The 22,148-nt window shown below is 46.7% G+C and overlaps 1 protein-coding gene across 4 annotated transcripts in view; it reads right to left on the bottom strand.

Moving 5' to 3' along the window:
- TNFAIP8 (TNF alpha induced protein 8) overlaps positions 1–22,148 on the bottom strand; it is a 119,072-nt gene that overhangs the window by 25,793 nt on the left and 71,131 nt on the right. The window contains exon 1 of one of the 4 annotated variants that reach the window (XM_045566148.1): positions 13,798–14,095. The exons of the other annotated variants lie outside the window; for them this stretch is intronic. Coding sequence (XP_045422104.1) covers positions 13,798–13,870 — 73 coding nt within the window. The 5' untranslated portion in view covers positions 13,871–14,095. Of the gene's footprint in view, positions 1–13,797; positions 14,096–22,148 lie in introns of those variants that run through there. 4 annotated transcript variants of the gene reach the window in all.

The following is a 22,148-nucleotide window of genomic DNA, read 5'->3' as shown; positions in this document are numbered from 1 at the left end:
CAACAGATAATACTGCTCTGAGATTATTTGCTCGTATGTTTTGTGCTGTTGAAGCACTACTACCACATGTAGCAGTTCTCCCACTCCCATCCTCTGTGACTAAACAGTCCGGTTGACATTCCACATTTTCGTTTACAAAAATGCCTAAGACTGTGGAATGACTCAAGGAACTAAACAACAACAAAAAATCTATTTATTCCTTTTTTTCTTTTCATTTGGTCCAATGACATTTCAAAGGAAGGGTCGCCTGGGAATTTTAGAGACAGGAATGCAGGGGACTGAAACAGACCGGGGATGTCTGTTATCAACTGCTCTGTTGATCATAATGTTACCTTAAGAACCTATCTTTGGGAAAGAAAGGAAAACAATTAAGGATTGCAGGATGACCCTTTCCTCAGCAACCCTGAGGGCTGTGTCAGGCTTCAGCGAGGTTGCCTCTCCCAGCAGCAATTATAACCTACCTGATTAACCCCGACGTGTTGAAACAAGCCGGCTGAAGCTGCACTGCTGAGAAACACAAGCAACGCCTCCCTCCCCCAGGCCCTTCACCAGCCACACAGAGGCCGACCCCACAGCAGGCCAGGATGGGTGGCAAGGACAGGAATGTCAAGGAATCTCTCCTGTGCCTCTGGGGTTATCAGCTTGACCATCAAGTCAGAGCTATGGTGGAGTGAGCCAAATAATTTAAACCGCCTCTACGCATAAAAACCCTCTGCCTGAAATTCTTCAGCCAGCCTGCTTAGCATCAGACTTGTTCATGAGGGGGTTCCCCTCACCCCACTCCTGCGCCCCGAAGTTAGGGACAGCCTCGCTGGCAGAGGGTGATGGCTCTGTCCCTCCAAAGCCACGCACCACTCGCCACCCAGAAAACCTACAGCAGGATGAGCAGGCAGCTTTGAGATGATTCCCGCAGGCTGGCACCAGCGCTTTTCCAATTCCATCATCCGCTGTTTGCCAGCTTTTTTGAGGAAATCATGTTTATAACCCAGGAAGAAAGTTACTAGAAATCCAGGCCAACACAGCGCAGCCCCGGCTCTGCCCGGCCCGTGTGGCAGCTGGCAGGGCAGCCGCGCTGCTCAGGCCCGCGTCCTTGTTGCACTGAGCCGGCCCGGGAAGAACTGGACCCTTGTGTCCTCCAAACACCACCCTTCCAATGGCTCCAGGTCTGGCCAGGACTTGGGAGAAGAGCGCCCCAACCACCTCGTGTTCACTGCAAAACCAACAAAATAAGCAAACTGACACGACTACCTCAGTCACAGTGGTCTCCTCACCTCTCCGGTTTTGCACAAGTTACTTTGTTTTTTTTTTTTTTTTTAATTTTGGAGTCGTTTCCTCCCTCCTCCCCTGCTGTCTCTCCACACTCCTACTTCTTCCCTTGGACGCTCTGCTTCAGGCCTGCAGCCCACCCTGTGGCTCTCAGCCCTCTTACTCCCACTGCTCCCACGCACTCACTACTTCTCCCTCGCTGTGCCCTTGAAACTTTGGAGTCTGCCAATGGCCACTCCCTGGACTTCCTTCCCTGTTCTGGTTTACCAATAGTTCCTTCCCTCCTCTTCAGTAGGTGCTACCCACCCCTGAATTCCACCTCGTGGAAAACTCTCCCGAGAGACTCCTTCTTTAGTTATTTCTTTACTCGTAAGACTCTGAGTCCAATGTTTACGCTTGTGATACGGAGGAGGGGTGCACTTTCATTCCAGATATTTCATACCTGACTTAGTCAGGTCTCATCTTCACCCCTTTAAGGGTGCTTAAAAATAGGAGAACGCTCAATGCACTAATATTTACTTTTATCAAATAACTTTACAGGAGGAAAACGTTTCTTGGGGCAAGGCCACCCTTCTTCGCTGCTTTTTAGAGAACGTGAAATGAGGACTTCTTAGTTGAGTGACTAGGCAGGCCTGGGCAGGGTTCTGTCTTCGAGTGGGATTATAAACCTCCTTATTTATCCCGCACCTCCTGAGTGAAGCTGTCTGAGCACTGGGGTTTGCACAAACATTATCTCATTGGTTCTTATAAGGGGATAAGACATCTGGCATATTTCCGCTGGTGTGACAACTGCTTACCACTTTAGCAGAAATTTAAAATTTTTCAGAATGGTTCAGCTTAGAATGGCCCAAATTCTACTTAATATGTATAAGAATAAAGTCCTAAGAGTTCCAGATTATATGCCAAATCTAGGGTACCCCTAGCAGAAGCATCAGTGGTTTTCCATAACATGAGCAGAAGAAAAAGCATGAGGAGAAAGAAGTGAAGGTGAAAGGGAAGAGAGAAAAGTTCTCTGATTCTCAGTGGCCAAAGCTTTTCCCTAGTATAAAGAACCGTGTGTGGTATTGTGATATGATAAGAAACATAGGTTGGGCATGGTGGCTCACACCTGTAATCCCAGCACTTTGGGACGCTGAGTCAGGAGAATCACTTGAGCCCAGGAGTTTCAGGCTGCAGTGAACTATGATCATGCCACTGCAGTCTAGCCTGGGTAACACAATGAGACCCTGTTTCTAAAAAAAAAAAACTCAAAAAAAAAAAATATATATATATTTGGTCTTTGCCCATCGCTTCTGGCCAGAGCTCCTAAAACCCTTGGAATTTCCTAAATGATAAGAGCAACAGGTACATCTTTTGTTATAATATTTGGTCTTGGTCCCCAATTCCTGGCAGAGTTCCTAAAATCCTTGGAATTTCCTGAGTGACAGATGTGAGAGGGGTGTCTTGTTATTCATAATAAGTCCCTTCCAATCTTACCTGAGTTTATGTTAATGAAGTGACTCAGAAACCAGAATGGGGACTGGTTGGTTACCAGAGGAACCCACCAAGTGAGTAGAGAGTTAAAGCTTTCAGCCCCCCAACTCTGGGCACTGGAGAGGGGCTGGAGATTGAGTTCAATCACCAATGGCCAATGAGCTGATCCCACATGGAGGTGCTGGCAGGCTGCATGGAAGCTCTCGGCCCTCCACCACACCTTGTCCTATGCACCTCTCATCTTTAGCTCTTCCCGAGACTCTTTCATTCATTCATTCATTCGAGACACGGTCTTACTCTGTTGCCAGGCTAGAGTGCAGTGACGTGATCATAGCTCACTGTAACCTTGAACTCCTGGGTTCAAGCAATCTTCCTGCCTTAGCCTCCTGAGTAGGTGGGATTACAGGTGTACACCACCACATCTGGCTAATTTTTCTATTTTTTGTAGCGATGAGGTCTTGTTATGCTGGTCAGGTTGGTCTTGAATTCCTGGCCTCAAGCAATCCTCCCGCCTCAGCCACCCAAAGTGCTGGGATTACATACAGGTATAAGCCACCACACCCGGCCTACCTCCTTTATAATAAACCAGTAAATGTTTCCCTGAGTTTTGTGGGCTGTTCTAGAAAATTATTTATCCTGAGGAAGGGGTCATGAGAACCCCCAATTTACAGCCAGTTGGTCAAAAACACAGGCGGCCTGGACTTGCAAAATTGGTATCTGAAGTGGGACTTAGTCTTGTAGGACTAAGCCTTTAACCTGTGGGGCCTGCCCTAACTCGGGGCAGTTACGGTCACAATTGAGTTAAATTACAGGATACCCAGTCAACGTCTGCCAAGAATTGGAAAATTAGTTGGTGTGGGAAAAACTCTCCCACGTTTGGTGTCAGAGTGCTGTGAGTGCATAGGAAAACACTTTTTTTTTCTTTCTTAAGGTAAATTAAATTTTCTGCCTGTATTCAGCTGTTGCCCTCATGCACCAGTGCTTATTTTGTGTGACGCCACAGGGAGAGGCCTGCAGGCAAGGCTCTTCGAAACACTGGTCAGAGGTGATGAAAAGGTGATCAGGAAAGGAATGTGCTGGCAACCAGGACTTGGAAAGCACAGAAATGGAGAGGACGTCAGCTCTCAGGAGGCTGGGGCACCTGCTCACAGCAGGGGCGGTCACCCCCTGGGCCCCGCCTGCCTTCTCCCACTCCCTTAGTCACCCACTAAATACTGAATGAATACCCATGTGTTCCCATCCCTTACAGTGAGCTCCTCAAACCCAGGCTCCCGGCTTTAGCTGAGCCCAGGAAAGGAGGCCGCGCGGTCTTCTCCGTGTTTCCCTGCAGACGGGGCTGACCACTGCCTCCACGCGCCTCTGCTCTTCCCCGCTTCTAGAGCCCTGTCCTCCCCTCGTTTCTTTCTGCCTCTTGAGCTGCTCCATTTCTGTTTCCTTCATTGGTTCCATCTTCCTCTTCTGCCTATAGAAGTCGGTGCTCTCAGAGGCTGAATCTCCTTTCTCTATAGCCTTTCCCTCAGAGATCACATAAGGGGAACCAACTCTCCCCTTGTGACTGGACAGTCACACGCATTCTTGCCCGGGCTCCTAAACACAGGCTCGGTCTGGTCCTCCAGACCAACTCATGGTTCTTGCCAGCCTGGTATTCCTAAAACACTACTTTGCATCTGCCCTCTTTCATCTGGCTCAAAGCTCTCCACTTCCTTAAAATAATTGTTTTGTATCTGGGGCATGCTTTAGTCTAACACCAACGTTCCCACTTTTCTAATGAGGAAGCGGAAGTTCCGAGAGATTAAGTAGCTATTGAGGGTTGCACAGACAACCAGGGGCAAAGTCAAAAGTAGAGCCAGTCTCCCGACTGCCAGTGCTTTGTCTGTTACCTGTAGTGCCCCCGGGAAGCCCAGCTTCTCCTCTGGGCCCATGTGCTGCTACGAACCCTGCACTCCACCTTCTGTAAACGTCCTGATCCCAGCACACAGCACACGCAGGCTCCCTGTCCGTCACACTTTCTTCTTTTCCTCTCCACTTGCTTAAGGGACCTAGCCGAAGTACAAGCTACCCGCCTGGGAAGTCGCTGCTGCCCATCATGACTTTTGGTGAATAATCTCTCTTCCGGCTTCTCATTGGGTCCAATGTCTGATCCTAAGCTCCCATCATGTATTTTTGCCCCATGAATGCCAATGTGCCATTGTGATGCCCTGAGCCAGAAGTTCCCTGAGGGCAGGGTCATCCACACACACATCTTGGCCTCCACAGGCCTGCACGGAGGCACTGGCTTCGTTAACATTTGTTGCTGTGGATACCTGAGGCCCAGGGAAGGCAGCAGTGGGCAAGGGAGACGGGCTGTACCCCAGAAGCAGGAGTTTACTGGACTGTCCACAGAAGGCAGAACAGCCTGTGCTTCTAGGGACGCCTCCGGTCCCCAGTTCCTCAGCCTCGCTGAGTGGGCCACATGAACACACACACCAGAGCCGGTTGAGCTGGCATCAAGCACAATAAACAGCAAATCAGACCAGAAGGAAAGTTCATGAATTGCTTATTCTCTTCTTGACAGTCAACCCTGACTTGAACAGACGAGGGCTTAACACTCCAGGAGCCTATTGTAGCCCTTAGAACAAGATTGAAGCAATTGCTCTTTCAGAGGTCAGGGGAGCAGTGGGCTAGGGCCCCACAGCTGCCTCCTGAGAAAGGTGTTCTGACTCCAGATGTGCCAGGCCCTGCAGAGCGCCCCGGGGCGGGTGAGCCCGTGGGATGCACACCTGCGCCTGCAACAGCACGTCCACGGCAGGATGCCGACTCCCTTCCCACCCACACACATCATACCTGCTCCGCAAGGGTGAGCGTGCCTACCCAGCCAGCACCCTCGACAGCTAATTTTTCCTGAATGATATTCTCAAAGGAATGAAAACAAGTGAGCTCACTGTTTACCTCCCTCTCACTTGGTCTACCACTTTCAAACCTCAGGATCTAATTGGATCTACTTGCAGAGCTAAAGTTTATTTCACGATGCCTCATCTTTTACTCTCCTGAGTTAAACGCAAAAGAATGTGAAATAGAAAATCTCCATTTGTTCAAATATTCCATTTAGGTTTCATAAACTGCCCCAAAAGGTAGTGAATGGCACCTACACAAACAGATTCGGTCTGTCCTGCTTCAAGGAGATCTCACCAAAAAAAAAAAAAAAAATTCCATAAAGCTAAAACCTGTGTTTGCAAAAATCCTTGCTTGCAAATCACTCACTAAAGAGGTTAGAAAGGGTCTGGTAATCACCTTGCTAGGCCTCAGTGCCTCTAAATGAAGAGGTTAGACAAAAAGATCTGCAAAGTTGCTTTTAACTCTGCCTCATGGTGATTCTATGTGTATTTGTAGGAGGTAATAATTTTAATTACAAAAGACTTCTCACTGTAGGCCTTCTTTAAACATTAAAGATATACATATGATTTGGTTTTAATTCAGTTTACACTACATTTTTAAGAACAATCCCCAAAATGAAGAGAGGTATACAACCACGCTCATCTCACTGATTTCCAAGTGGTTAGTAAAAAGACAAAAATGTTGATAAATAAATGGTTTGTGGCAAATCCAGCGACTCTGCATTATTTTGAAATGAAATCATTGGGTCCTGAGATTTTCTGGCCCTACTACATTCTCTTTTCACCCACCCACTTTTTGGCTACTTCCTGGATTACCAACAGCCGGGATCAGGAAATTTAATCATCCATGCAATCCTGACTGTTCAATGGCATCACAATTTGGGGGCAAGAAATGAATATGATGCATACGCAGTCTGATGAAAATTTCAGAAGTGGGGAAGAAAAAGCCCCAAATGTGTTTAAGGTTACGGAGCTAGAGGTGTCAGGCAAGGCAAGTTATCGAGTGACGTCCACTATACAGGAGAAAGTACGACAGATCTTGAAATGGATTTTCCACTTTTAGTCCTCGTCAGCACACCACACTGCAAGGCTAATGACTACATAAAGGGAACAGACAATCACGTCAAAGTCCGGTGTTTGAGAGCATATGCAGTACCTTTTACATTATGCATGACATCAAGGTCAGCAGCACCAGGCGCTCTCACCAGCTTTAGCCTCCTTTCCTCCTCATTCCTCTGCACAGCAAGGGCCGAGGAAAGGAGGGAATGGAGAAGAAAAAGTAATGCTTAGCAATGAATGATGTTGTACAAGCTGCCACATCACGTGAGGTTAAAACAGTGAGAACACTACACGGTGTTCTCTGAGACTCTTTATTATAGAAGATATTAATCACCACCATGGAACAACTGAACTTTTATCCTCTACGATACTCGGCCAGGTATGGGTCCCACTCTCCCATTCTTTCTAGGGGAAATCTCTACTTTTCCTTTCCCCCAAAGAGTTATAATCACCAGAGGGTGGGGGCAGGGGGGTGATGCTGATCCTGAGGCCCCAAAGGTTCTGCAAGGATGCCTGCTGGCACAGTGCGCTGGGGGGCAGCCTTCAGGCACACGGCTGTCCCGGCACTACGCTGACCACAGTCACTCGACTGGCAAGCTGACCGATCAAAATGAGCTTCCTGACCAACCCACTGGGGTGACCTGGAGCCCGAAGAAACCACTGCCGAAGTACTGAGAAACAGGTTAAGCTCCTTTTATTTATTTATTTATTTTTTTGAGACAGCGTCTCACTCTGTTGCCCGGGCTAGAGTGAGTGCCGTGGCGTCAGCCTAGCTCACAGCAACCTCAGACTCCTGGGCTCAAGCGATCCTTCTGCCTCAGCCTCCCGAGTAGCTGGGACTACAGGCATGCGCCACCATGCCCAGCTAATTTTTTGTATATATATTTTTAGTTGGCCAGATAATTTTTATTTCTATTTTTAGTAGAGACGGGGTCTCACTCTTGCTCAGGCTGGTCTCGAACTCCTGACCTCGAGCGATCCACCCGCCTCAGCCTCCCAGAGTGCTAGGATTACAGGCGTGAGCCACCGCGCCCGGCCAGCTCCTTTTAAATGGTATTTAAACCAAGGAGGGCTACAATTGAGAGTACAAGGCCAATGCATAAACCCCAAAGAATTCATATGTTATCATCAGGAGATATGACAGACTGACCAAGTGCAATACCATTATGCTGAGAGTCACTCAGGTGTGTATACACATCTTGTAGATTGTGAAGCAACTTGAAACTTAGCAGATGCTACAAAGTAGCCCATTTGTTACAACACAACACACAGGCAAATGAACCTCGTCTCCTGTCAATGACCAGGGGAGTCTGTGTTCTCCGTTCTCAAGTTGGCCACTGGGAGGAAGTGAGGTCCTTCCCTCGCCCCCTGGTGCTTGGGTACCCCTCACTTTAGTGCGCTCTGGGCATCTCCTACCCAGCTCTGCAGGACTCCTAGATCTTCTAGGGGCTAGCAGGATGCACTTGAGAATTCCTGCCTGTGACCCTGCGCAGCTGCAGAGCCAGGGCCTGGGCTCTTCTTTCTCCTGTAAGACACATGGTCTCTCCACTCCTGGCTTCTCAAACTGGGGTACAAGCAAACACAAAACACACAAAACATCTTCGTGAGTGCCAAGTTTACTTTAGGAAGGGGGAGGGCAGCTTTTGGCTTTACTGGAAGTACTGCATGAGGGTTAAAAGCACAGGCTCTATAGTTAGCTGGCCTCAGTTCAAATCCTTATTCCACTGTTTCCAGCTTTATGATTTTAGGGTACAGTTTTTAACTTCTCTGAATATCAGTTTTCTTGGTTATTAAGTAGAATGAACACAAAGAGTTATTATGCAGGTATTAAATGAGATAATACACACAAAAAGGTGCCTTCCACCATGTCTGGCATATGGAAGAGCTCAATACATTTCAGTTTCAATACGGCTTCTCCAGTCTTCAAGGAAATTTGAGACGCTGGCAAGCCACTTTGGGCCCTGACCCCAGTGATCAAAGACACATGCTTGTTTTGCCTCTGCTATTAACAGTACTTTAGTGGAAAATTTCAGAAACCCTAAATAGGTTTGTCCTGTAGGTTTGGAAAGCACTATTCCTATAAAGTGAGGCCAGACAACTTCTAAGCACTGCTCTAAGAAGTTTCAACATATCATGTTTTAACAAATCATGTAAAATTAAAATTAATTAATTAATTTCGTAAGGCTTTATGAGGCCCTCCTGGATGAGAGGTCTTAGGTCTGGCCCTGGGGAGTCAGGGAAAAAAAAAAATCCATAGACCTTGCTGTCAAAAAGTCATAATGAAATAGAGGCAAACGAAAACTAATAACCCTAACACAGGGTGAAAACATGGTACAACTGAGGGAAGTATAGGGAGCTGTGGGAACGCCCTGAAAAAGCATCTCCCCCAAAACGTGTCTGGTTGGAGACATGACCCACTGGAGGAAAGGCAAGAGAGTGACCCTACAAGGGAAACAGCATTTGTTGAGGAAATGAGGACGTAAATAAACAAGGCAACACCACGGCTGGACAGGCCAGTCAACTGGTGCGGTAGATATTTGTTGTTGTTTTGGAGATCCGTGTTGGAACTCCCTTCCCATTTTGGAGAAACTCCTATTTGCAAGTGGCTGTGGAAGGCAGATGCCTATCTCCCACGACCAAAGCTGGAACTGGAAGTTCTTTCTCCCACAGCAACTTATGTCTGGGATTTTAAATGTTAAGGATGAACAAATATTCAGCCACATCTGGAGTCCCAGCAGTGACAGAACTGAAACATACAGAAGCACTGAAGGCAGCGGTGAGGCCCTCACCACATGGTTCTTGGGTCCCTGTACTTCCTAATGCGTTTTTCAGAGGCTCGTTTTCCAGCCCTTTAGTGGATGTGTGAAATACCCAATATTCCTCCAACAAATTTAAAATTCTATTTCTTGCAACCAAGAACCTTGATGACAGATGTGGTTATACAATTATGGTACAAATGCTGAGGTCTTGGACCAAGGCAGGGACAGGGGAAATAAAGAGAAGAAGATGCATTCAACAGATAATGAGGAAGATAAAGTGCCAGGTCCTGGTGAACAATTGGAAGTAGAAGATTAAGGACAGGGCAGAATTAAGGACAACGTCCAGGTATGTACTTTGGAAGCCACAAAAAGGGGGATGATGGTGAGAATACAGAAGGAGGATCAGATCGGTGGATAGTAGGAAAGGATGGGCTCAGTTTAGAACTGCTGAATTTGAGATGCTTGTGAGACATTCAAAGCATCATGTCCACGAGGAGGTTGGCTGTACAGAGGGTTCCTAGAAAAGGCACAGGCTAGAGGTCCAGGAGATTAAAATGAAACAGCTAGAAAAAAAAAAAGGGAGACCAGGAGAGTGTAGTGTCATAGGAACCAAGGAAGAACTTTAAGATTGCAGGGAATCTGGTCTCTTAGTGTCAAATGCAATTAAAAAAAAAGGTGAGATTGGAGATAGAGATAAAAAAATATGAATGCAGGGTCCTTGGTGATTTTTAGCATCTGGGAAGTGACTGGTGGTTTTGGCAAATGCAATTTTTGGCAAGGCAGGGGGAGAAGACCTCAGTAGGATGAGGGATGGCAAAGAGTACGCAAAGAGGAACGAGGCAAAAGTTTGTTTTACTTTTAAAGTTCATTTTAAAGGAGAGATAAGCAATACCCCAAATTGGACAAAGTGCCAAGGATTACGTTTAAAGAATGGAGATCATTCATTCATTCAATCCACGCTGTTTAATGAGCACCTGTTACTGCACAGGTCCTGGAGATATAACGGGAAATAGAACAGACATGGTCTTTCCTTCCAGAGCTTTGGTCTAAAAGAGGAGAGATGCTAGACAGCATGGTGAGTGCCACCAAGGAAAGGAATAGGGACTGCCAGGGAGGGTGACGGGGATCAGAAAAATCCTCTCTGAGGAGCTGACCAAGGCCAGGTGGAGAGAAGGAGATCTGGGACAGAAATATCATCAAGTGCCGAAGCCCTGGAATGGGGAGCTTGGGCTCACCTACGCGCAGAAGGGAAGGAGCCAGGCAAGACATGGGCTGACTAGTGCGGGAGGAGCCCAGGATGGAAGGAGTGGCACTCCGCAGTAGCAGTGCACCGGGAGGGTGGGTGTGGATGAAGGTGAGTCTGGCAGTCTGGGAGCAGGAAGTTGAGAGAGTTATCTAATGGCTACTGTTTTCTTTGTGAAATAGCAGGCCTGGTGAGGCATGAGAGAACTGGGTGAGGTGGTGGCGGGAAACGGCTACCATGGGCAATGGAGGAGGAAACTGAACTCACTGGCCACTCAACCTCCCTCTTTTCCAACTCCTCACAAAGTGACCCCCCTCCACAATGGCTTTTTCAATTTCTGGAACTAAAGTCGCAACAACCAGGGCAAAGCAGCCCCGGATGCTTTGATGCTCAGCACTGGAAAGATCCTCAGAGATCTCAACTGCCACTCACTTTTGCTACTTCATAATTAAGCAATTTACTCAACAGGAAGCAACTGAATGCCAAATATGTGGCTATCAGCCTATCTCCCCATCCGCTGGAAACCGCTGAGATCCTCTTCTCAATGGCATTCCCCTTGCTAATAAAGTGAGTTTCTTCATTTCCCTCACTTTCCTATTCATGTATGTCTGGATATCTTAAACTCATTCAGTTTTTAATAGAGCAAAGCCTGGATTATTTTTCTCCGCTCAATACCCAAGCACAATCACCTATTCATTGGTGAGCAGGCAAAAGGGAATCAATTCTTTAGGAGGTGGCTATAGGCTGGGGACGGAGGTTCAGCACCCCTGGCACGGAGTCAAGTACGTTCTAAGCTACGAGGGCTTAACAATATCCCCAGTCATTTGCGTCTACATTCATGCATATACACAAATATGTTGGCCTCCAAGGACTTCTGAGTCTGACTTGATATTTTTTTCAGATTCAATCCCAAACAAAGTATACTAGTCTCTCACTGCAGTTCAGAATAATGACTTAAAAATATCTCCCATTACAGCAAATCATGCATAAAGCATCCGAAGGCAATTTTCTTGCAATACGGACACTGTGAAGACCTCATGGTGAGCTCACACTAAACGGGGTTAAGTCCACCAGAAGAAAAAAAGAAAAGCTAACTGTAAGAGGAGGAGAGGAGAGACTACTAAGGATAGAGAGGTCAGGTAACTGACTTCTTCACACAGCACAGCTCCCTTCGTGTCTGGGTGGTGGTAGCTAAACGGAGGGTTCTAGATCACAGCTAATAACCAGTCTTGCAGGAACTGCCCTGGACACACACACACACACACACACACACACACACACACACGAAACACACAGACACTCATCCTTGATTTCCTGGCAGAAGCTACAATGATGCTATCTGGTTAATAAGGTATTTGCTTAATCTCCCTCAAGAGTTATTCAATATCCTACCCTAATTGGCATCAATTTAAACTCGAGCACCTCAGATTATTTTCAAAGAAACATTCTGGGCTTTCTTTAAAAAGCAGAGAGGCCAGACCGTTTGTGGCAGATCTGCAGAATGCAAATGATGGAAATGATAGGAAGTGCAGGGAAGTGAGGAACAAGCAGAGGGGGCCCCTGAACCTCTTCACACTCGAGCCTGCAGGCTGCTTCTACACTTGCAACCAGAGAGCTGGGCAGGAGGGAAAATCGTGGATGTTGCTAGAGGAAGGTATAATACATACTTTGGGGAAATGTTTTCCACTTTCTTCCCACTCCTTTTTTCTCAAAAGAGATAGAAAACACACCAGGGGGAAATGCCACCTTAAGTGCTACTTGTAAGTCATACAAAAGTTCACCCTTGGATTCTCTCGCCCTGGTCCTTATTTGCCTTCTATTTGCCTTTGACTACTTTTGACTTTCAATAAATTGCTCTTATAAAGACCTATAAAAGCAAAGCATCCATCAGCACATAGCTCTATCAGAATAGAGGCCACAGCAAGGAAACATTAATCCCCCAAGCTCCACATCAAGCTTAAACACAACGCTCCTGGCTGTCATTTTTCATTCATGACAGCCCCATATTTCCATTAAACAAGCCTCCTTTTTACTGACTGTTTCTTTCACACAGCATAATAAGGTAAACGTCAGCTCGCAGAGACTGTATTTTGAAACACAGAGCTTTACTTTGGGAGGGGACTCAGTAGAAGACAGAAGAGGACAAGTTTCAAGGGCTCTTCCTGTCTACCAAATGGAGAAATGATGGGGCTCCTGCTGCCAGAGCTGCTATGACTGACTTGAAATTTACCAGTTTCCCAAGAGGCTACTTGACAAGAAAGGGAATTCCACAATTTCTAACATTCTCCCCTCTTACTCTAATTTCCCCCAACCACCTCCACTCCTACGCCCTCCCCCCAACTTACAAGACGACTTTTGTATACGTGAAGTTCCAGGGAACAAAGCATACAAACACTCACAGGCAAATAAACTCCCCGAACTAACACTAGCGTATAACTGTGTTTTGCTTGGAGCTTTTCCAGCCCTGTCACCCGTCTGTTCGGAGTAAATGAAACCCTTTGCTTTTGCAAAGTTAGAAACAAACTCTCCTCAGTTTCAAACTACACAAGACCCCCCCCATATCTTTCAGCCCCCTTAAGCCCCCAACAAAATGAACTCACTGCTGAAAAGCTAGCAATGAAGAAGAAAAAAACCAACCCATTCCCCAAATAAAGATCTTTCACTTCTGCCCCTCACTCAGCTTCCCCTTTCAGCCGGAAACTACAGTGATTCTCATTTCTGAAACCCCTTTTCAACGGACCCTTGACTCTCGGGGCTCTTGCGAGAGATCCGGCTCTCGGCCGTCCTGCTGCAGGCGGGCAGCCTTTCTCCGAGCACATTTCTGCATTCTTCAGTCGGGCTCCTTCGTTTCCAGAAAAAGCTGAAAAGCAGCCTTGAGCGCGCTGGCTGAACTGGGTCCGACCCTTCCTCCCCCTCCTCCCGTCCCCTCTGAAGCGCTGCGGGATGGGAAGGGAGCCCGGGCGGGGCCGGGGCTCCGCACGCTCAGCCGCAGCGGGGCCGCGAAGGCGCGGAGAGGCAGACGGGCGCCCGCCGCCCACCTCGGAGCCCCGTCCGTGCTCGCGCCGCCCGCGCCTCCCCGCGCCTCCCCGCGCGCTCGGCGGCCCCGGGGAGATCAGGCTCGTACCTTCCCTGGACTCCTCTCCCTCGGCGTGCATAGCGTCGGGGGGAGCGGCCGCCGGGGCTGCTGCCGCCGACATGGGCTCGCGCCGGCCTCCAGCCCGCTCGCCAGCCCAAACCCGCACACGACGTAAAGTAAAAGGAAGGAGGGCCACTCGACTCAAAGCGTCCCCGGGGCGGGGGGGCTGGTCCCGGTGCCGGGATTTTCAGGGGGAAAGTTCTGCCCGAGCGACGAATCGCGTCTCAGCTGGGCGGCGGGAGTCCGCCCCCGAGCGCGCCCGGCCGGCGGCGGGGAGGAGGCGACCCGGGGGGGGGGCGGGGGCTACCTGCGGGGGCCGGGCCGGCGGCGGGGCGGGGGCGACCTGGGGGAGCGGAGGCGACCTGGGGGGGCCGGGCCGGCGGCGGGGCGGGGGCGACCTGGGGAGGCGGAGGCGACCTGGGGGTGGCCGGGCCGGGCGCCCGCAGGTGGGGCGAGGCCGGCAGGGCCGCCGGGACCGGGGCAAACGCACCGAAATGTGCAATGAAGGAAAAGTCTCATCTCGGCGCCCGCTGCAGTTTCACGTGAATAATAAATGCTTATAGGGTGGAAGGAGGGCTTCTGTAATTTTCGGTTCCATTTTTCTACGCCTCTTTGACTTTCCTTGACTTGGAGTCTTACGTGCCAAAAATCAGGGATTTTAAAACTGCTGGGTTTTGTACGTTAGTTTTGCAGGAAAGTAATGTGGATACTCCATGGAGTTGCAGGGACCGCAGCCTCCCAAGTGGGGGCGGGGCGGGGTGGGGCTTTTGAAGACAGTGGGGCCGCCTCCACCCCCCACCTTTGCACCCGGAGAGCAGACGAGGCCGCTGGCTCACCGGGTGGCCCGGGGCGAGCACCCTTGCGCGACCCCCGCCCGGCGCGCCAGCCGCTCCGCGGTCACCCCGGGGCCGGACCCAGACGGAGAGCGCCGCTCCCTGCCCGCGCCACAACTCGGGGTAAATTCCTTCAAAAAGCCAAAGGGGGAGGTTTTCAGGCTTTTGAAATGCTGACTGAGTAAGACGCCGCAGTGGCGGGAGAACAGATCTCAATCTTGCCCCGGGTCTGGCCCAGGGCGCCTAAATGGGCTGAGAGGAAGTCGCTTTAGCTCTGTGGAGCCTTGGTTATCCCTTCTGAGAAGTGGGGACAAGGGCTGCCACCGCTATACCTAAGGCAAAACGTCCTCAAGTAACATATCTGAAAGATCCATTTGGAAATTGTGAGGAAAGTTATATTCTTTTAATAAATTTATTTTCCAGCTGCTTAATTTTTCCTCATTTTCCATTTACATAGGCAAAAAGCAATAAATTTAGTGAAAAGAATATGCAAAAGATGGAGATTTAAAGAGTCCGTTTAAATTCAGTTCTATTTGTTATTTGTGTGACCTTAATGCAAATCATTTAACCTGTGCCTACGTTTCCTCATCTGTAAAATGACGATAAAAATAGTATTATTGACTTCACAGATTTATGTCTGGTATTAAAGAAATGCAAGCAAAAAGTGATTTAAAAACCATAAGTACTACATAGATTATTACTAACTACTGCACCATTAAAAGTAAATTTTTGTAAAAGATACTCTTGGGTTTTATTTCAGTATTGGGTTTGAACAGAAAAGAGTGTTTATGCTATTTACAAGCAGTGAAGGCTACTATAAATATTAATATAAGGCCTAGATATTAAATCACTTCCTCTTGCTGAGTGACTCTAACATGCCTAAGACCCTAGCAGAATGTTATCTCAATTTCACTGAAAGAGCACAATGAAGAGAGGAAGACAGACATAGCCAGCCAGAGAAGGGAGAAGAGGAGAAACATCTGGAAAACATCAATGTTGTGGAACCTTCCAGAAAGTGACCCTGCCACCACAAAGGTAACAGGCTGCACCCTTCTGAAAGTCGCAGTTAACTCTGTGGTCTGGTCAGGCATACATCCTGGCTCAGGAGCTGCTGGGATGCACACCTTGCACCCAGTAACCTCAGACTTATGGAGAAACAACCTGAAATGAGGATCACTCTGAACCCAAAGAAATGCTCCCTCACCAGTCACAAGTGGCCTTTCCTGTCCTGCCAGAAGTAATCATTCTGTCCCCTCCCTCCTCCCTACACCGTCTGTCCTTGCCCGTCCCTACTGCAGGCCAGATGTCCACAGATGCCCACCAGGGGCCCTGAGGGATCTCACCAGGGCTGTGCTGTACACAGACAAGACAGCTTCCATGGATCTATAATTGGGGTAAAGCAACACTTTTTCAAGGTGATGATTATGCAAATCCAGACAACCCAAATTCTGCCCCAAGGCAGAGAATTACTTTCACTCTCTTCTTTCAGAAAGCACCCTCATAAGAAATATTTATTAAATGTCCTTTTGCAAGTCCAACAGTGCACAAACCACATTAAGTGTGTTACAATACATGTCCTTAACATCCTGCTTATTTTTTTTACACGGGTACGCAAAAAGGCCTTTAGTCTATCTCAGGTTAGCCAAGGAGAACAAGTGCTGAATGAACGGTTCAAGTGCTGCCACGTCAGCCTTATAATTCACTTCAAAATCATGTTAGCTGCTAAGTTGATCTTTGAACATTCACCATGATCCTCAGGAAACCTGGAGAGAAACTTCTTTTGCATTTAAATGCAAACCAGGAGTCACCTTGGGGGAAGAATGTCCTGATCTAGCTGGAAGAGCAACAACTGTTCAGCTTATTTTAAAAGACTATATGAGAATAAGGGCACTTTTCGGTCTCCTCTATAACCCCAAAGCCATCTGCCATAGGCAAACTACACTGCCCCATGCCTCTACCATGCAACAGGGTGACAAAGGGCAGCTGATTCTCTAGGGCTCCCCTGGTCTGCTGCTGCTTCCAGATATATACTAGGTCATCCTGGTTTTGCTGGGCTTTCATTCAAAAGGGGTAAGATACTTTTTAGCCCCAGTGAACAATGCTCCAGTACGTCATAATGATTTGTTATCTCCTGTAGGTGAGACCTGTTCATTCTTGTATGTTTAAGAAACATTCCAACATCCTTAGCCCGGCAATATGCATGAAAGTCACCCCAGCAATCTATTCTATACTACTTGACACAAAATAGCAACTACGTCAGCAACACTTCTCATTTGATACTAAATTGCATTGACATACCATGTTGAACTCCTACATTATCTAATAATGGATCTTCTCTCTTCTATGTCAAGATGGAAGACAGAAAATGCTAAGATTCTGATGATTTATTCATCCATTCAGGCATTATCAAATATTTACATGTATTACATGTAAATGGGCCCTATTCACCTGAAGCTTACTGATAGAATTTTGGTAATTTTGACCACAGACCCAAGTCACCTTGGTTCTAAGGAAGGTATATTAACACCAACTCTCAACTGAACTTTATCACACAGCAGCAGAAAAATCTATTCCTAAATTACACCTTAATAAAGCTGTTTAAAAAAAATTTTTTTAAAGGCCTGGGCTTTTGGGCCTTTGCTTACAGCTGCCCAGATGTCTGTTAAGAACAGGGGAATCAGCAAGTTTTCAGACTCACACAAAGGAGAAGACCAGCAGAACAGGGAAGAGAAGGTACAGTTTATTCAGGAGGTATCACATGCTCTGCTCACATTCAAGAATGTTGTAAGTTCTCTGCAGTGAAAAACACTAAGCATCTCTGTAAACTATTAATAGTTATGTGCCTACAGCCTCTAGTTCATAAGAACCTCAGGTCACAAAAAATGGTCATTTCACCATGTCATCAATATTTCTATTTCTACCCTGCTGACATGAGGCTGAATCGGCTTTCTTCTATTTGACTTTGAGGCTTTCCTCAACTTTTCTTATATTATTTATGTCTATACCCTTGAAAGTCTTCAAAGACTTCCATGATCTATATATAAAGCTGGCTTTCGCTCTCTCTCCTCATATGTGGGAAAGATCTGTGCTGTTGGTCTCACCTGGCTGGGCCGGCTTTGGATCCTTCCTATCGTCCTCAGACACGTCCACATTGAACCTTACAAAGTAGAGCCGGGCTGCAGTGGGCATCTCTCCACAGCCCTTCCTGGCCCAGGTGACTCGGCTTTCCTTGCCTTAAGAAAATTATATTTACCAGAAATGGAGAAGAAGATGTTCAAATGACAGTGGAGTCACGTCCCATCTCAGAAGGTCAAGTTCTGTGCCTCAAGTGGCCTTAAGTTTATGCATTGCTGAGTGCAGAAGCTCCTCAACTTACAATGGGGTTACAGCTGAATAAACTCATTGTAAACTGAAAATATATTAAGGCTAAAATGCACTTAATACACCTAACCTACTGAACATCGTAGCTCAGACAAGCCTACCTTAACCTTAAACGTGCTCAGTACACTTACATTAGACAGTTGGGCAAAATCATCTAACACAAAGCCTATTTTACAATAAAATGTTGAATATCTCATGTCATTTATTGAATACTGCATGAAGTGAGAAACAGAATGGGTGTATGGGTGCTGCAAGTATGGTTTCTACTGAATGCCTGTCACTTTCAGTAGAATACACATAAAGTCACAAAATTGTAAGTCAAACTGTCATAATACAGGGACCCTCTGTACTGGATGAGGCTGGGGAGTCTGAGGGCCGGATAGGGCAGAGCCGCATGAGGGAAGACAGCTGATGGTGTGTGTGGAGACTAGGGAGGGAGAATGCTACTGGTGCCCAGGTCTTTGGAGTTTAAAGTTATTGGCAAACCCTCTCCTCAGTCTCCCCGATGACATCGCCAGTAAATTCTACAGTCACTAATGCTCTGGATGTGAGTGAGTAATTGTGAGGGAATGGGGAGAAGTGCTGACATCTGAGATGAGCACACACAGGCAGACAATAATATAATACATCTGGGATACACTTTTCTCCTAGGCTTTCATTGTTTGTTATTTCTCTCCTAAGAAGTCTTCCTTGTTAAAAAGCTTTTTGCAGATGATTAAACACACACACACACACTCTCAAAATCAAGTCTGAAAATGTTTTCTGAAGAATTTATGATCTACGGTCCATTCTTCTTTTATGACACAATCATCCCTCAGTATCCATGGGGGACTGGTTTTAGGACCCCCTTGGATACCAAAATCTACAGATGCTCCAGTCCCTTATATAAATTGTGGAGAACTTGCATATAACCTACGCACATCCTCCCATATGCTTTAAATCATCTCTAGATTGCTTATAATACCTAATACGATGCTTACACATTACTTCATTTGCGTGGATTCAACATAATAATCAGCATGTAGCAAATTCAGGTTTTACTTTTTGGAACTTTGCGGAACTTTTTTCCCCTCAAATATTTGCTATCTGCGGTTGACTGAATCCACAGATGTAGAATACACGGATGTGGCACCCATGAATACAGAGGGCTGACTGTACTTAGCAATAATGCCTTGCATTTCCATAGGTTTTATTTAGACTCCCAAATTAGCCCCCGTGGGTCATCATACCCATTTTACAGATATGTAATTAAAGAAAAGGTGGTTATATGATTTTCTCAAGGTCACAAAACTAGGTAATAATGCTCTTTAGACCAAATGAACACAGACTAGGCCTCCTGTCTCCTATATCTAGACTTTCCCACTCTACTAAACTACGCCTGTAAAATTCAAGTCCTTTATTTTGCAGAGGAATAATTCAAAGATTGCTGTAATGGGAGGTTCTCATAGCATTTCAGGCAGGCCATGGTTCTATTAATAGCATGGATTGCTCAACTTTCTCTTTTCAAATGGTTTGATCACAGCCTCAAACTACAGTCATTCTATTCCTCATATTCAATGCTTTAAATATGCTATAAAATCAATAGCTTCTATTTATTCAGATACATGAAACTATAATTCTTTTTTTTTTTTTGAGACAGAGTCTCACTCTGTTGCCTGGGCCAGAGTGCCGTGGCGTCAGCCTAGCTCACAGCAACCTCAAACTCCTGGGCTCAAGCAATTCTCCTGCCTCAGCCTCCCGAGTAGCTGGGACCATAGGCATGCACCACCATGCCCGGCTAAATTTTTCTATATATATTTTTAGCTGTCCATGTAATTTCTTTCTATTTTTAGTAGAGACGGGGTCTCGCTCTTGCTCAGGCTGGTCTCAAACTCCTGAGCTCCAGCGATCCACCCGCCTCAGCCTCCCAGAGTGCTAGGATTACAGGCGTGACCCACCGAGCCCGGCCTCTTTTTTTTTTTTTTAAATTAAAAGTTCAGTAAAGACCCTAACTAACTAAGCCTGCTCAGATATGACGCTGCTAGGAGCGGGGAAAGGAGCACCAGACTCGGTTTGGGAACCTGGGCCCGGGTGCTGACACTGCCACAAGCAGAGCAAGCACTGGCTGTGCCTCGTTTGCACTGAGATGGGTTTTCTTCCTATTCACCCTTCCCTCATTTTCCCTCTAAAAAATGGTCAAGTCATGTAACCTCTCTGCACTTCTGTTTGCACATCTGTACAATGTGGATGATGCCAGGGTAGTCACAAGAACGTGACAGAGCACTGAAAATTATGAAGTTCTACCACTTTTCCAAATATTATCATGAAGAAGGAAGGTTGTTTTAGGCGGTTTAGCAGTGTTGGTTAAGAGGCCCTAAATGCTGGCCCTACAGATATTCCAGACAGGTGTGGCAGTTTAATGTATGTGGTCCAGTAATAGAAACTGAATATAAAAGGGCTGAAATGCCTTACTGTACCCAGGTTAATGGGGTCACCATGAGGCTAGGCCCAGTGCAGTGGCTCACGCCTATAATCCAGCATTTTGGGAGGCTGAGGTGGGACAATTGCTTGAAGCCAGGAATTCGAGACCAGCCTAGACAACATAGTGAGACCCCAATTCTACAAAAATAAAAATAAAATTTAGCCAGGCATGGTGGTGCATGCCCATAGTCCCAGCTACTCAGGAAGCTGAGATGGGAGGATCATTTGAGCCCAGGAGTTCAGGGCTGGAATGAGATGTGATCATGCTACTTACTGCATTCCAGCCTGGGCGACAGAGGCTGGATTTAAAAATAATAATAATTAGTTAATTAATTTAAAAAAACATGGGGAGAGCATGAGAGGAGGCCACAGAAAGGATTCACCCAGGAAGAAGAGAGGCAGGGTGAGACTAGGGCAGGATGGCATGGTGTCACGTCTGACCAATGCATCCTTGGCTTTCCTTCAGAGGAGCAGCAGGAGGAAAACGAGATCAACAGTCACAGTCACAGAAACTCAGGCTTGGAAGTAACCTTGGAGGTCATCTACTCTACTCCTCTACCTGGCTGGTGAAGCAATCTGCTAGACAAATGTTCGGCAACATGAATTCATCCAGAACCTCCTTGATCACCTCTATGAGCAGAGGCTCCCTCCTTTAAAAGACAGCCCCATTTCCTTCCTAACCATTAGAAAGGTCCTCTCTCTACTGAACTGAAATTCAAGTCTAAGGGCAGGAATTGTCAAATTATTTCCACTCTAATCACTGCCTTTACTCCTTACAGCAAGGAAATAATTTTGTGACGAGATAAATATAGGTTTTTAACTGTATTTTCTGTTTCAACAACCTCATGGAGACCCCGTCACACTGGCTGGCTGACTGTAGCTGAGTTCAGTGTGAGACAGTTATGCAACTTTCCAGTGCTGGCCACACATCTGTTATTGATTACCGCGGAGCATTCAGAAGCAAGGGGCTCTGCTTGAGGCAGCCAGTGATAATCTTTCTCTTCGGTGTGCTCACTCCAAGGGGGTGGAAAACAATGCCAAGGCAGGTTGAGTAATGGCCCCTACTTGACTGCATTTGAGCAGTTAAGAGCTTTATTCAGGTTTCTGAAAAAAATTTGAAATTTGGAATCCACAAAGAAAACAGAAATAGTGTTCCATATGTGGAATTTGGACCACAGACTCCTGGTCTGAGACCTGTCTGAAAGTCGAATCCACTTCTAGCTGTGATAATTTGATTTTGACATTGAGTTTCGGACGTGGGTAGAATCTATTAGGTTAACCGTTGTGCTAACTGGTCACTGTTTAAGAGACAGGAAAGGCTTTGCCAGGTGAGAGCGGCCAAGGCTGACACTCAACAGACGAACTCAGCAAGTGGTGAAAACGCAAACTGAAGCAGAACTTATCCAAACAGGGTTTCAGGGGAAAGGGAGACTATTTTTGTGGAGAGCACGGAAAGGCATGGATCAGAAGTTTTTCTACTTGAATAGGTCAGGTAACGAAACTTAAGTTACTCAGCCTGTCCTTAAAGAAAAGCTATAGAAATATCTACCGGTTCTACAAAGTTGTAGACCTCACCAAAATGGATGTATTATCTGAGAGACTGCTAATCTGAACAGTGTGCTGGCTTACCTAAAAAAAAGGTAATATAATATTAAGTCCATCCAT

The sequence above is a fragment of the Lemur catta genome, chromosome 12 (assembly GCF_020740605.2).
Source record: "Lemur catta isolate mLemCat1 chromosome 12, mLemCat1.pri, whole genome shotgun sequence".
Classification (NCBI taxonomy): domain Eukaryota; kingdom Metazoa; phylum Chordata; class Mammalia; order Primates; family Lemuridae; genus Lemur; species Lemur catta.
This window is presented reverse-complemented; position numbering and strand designations above follow the sequence as displayed.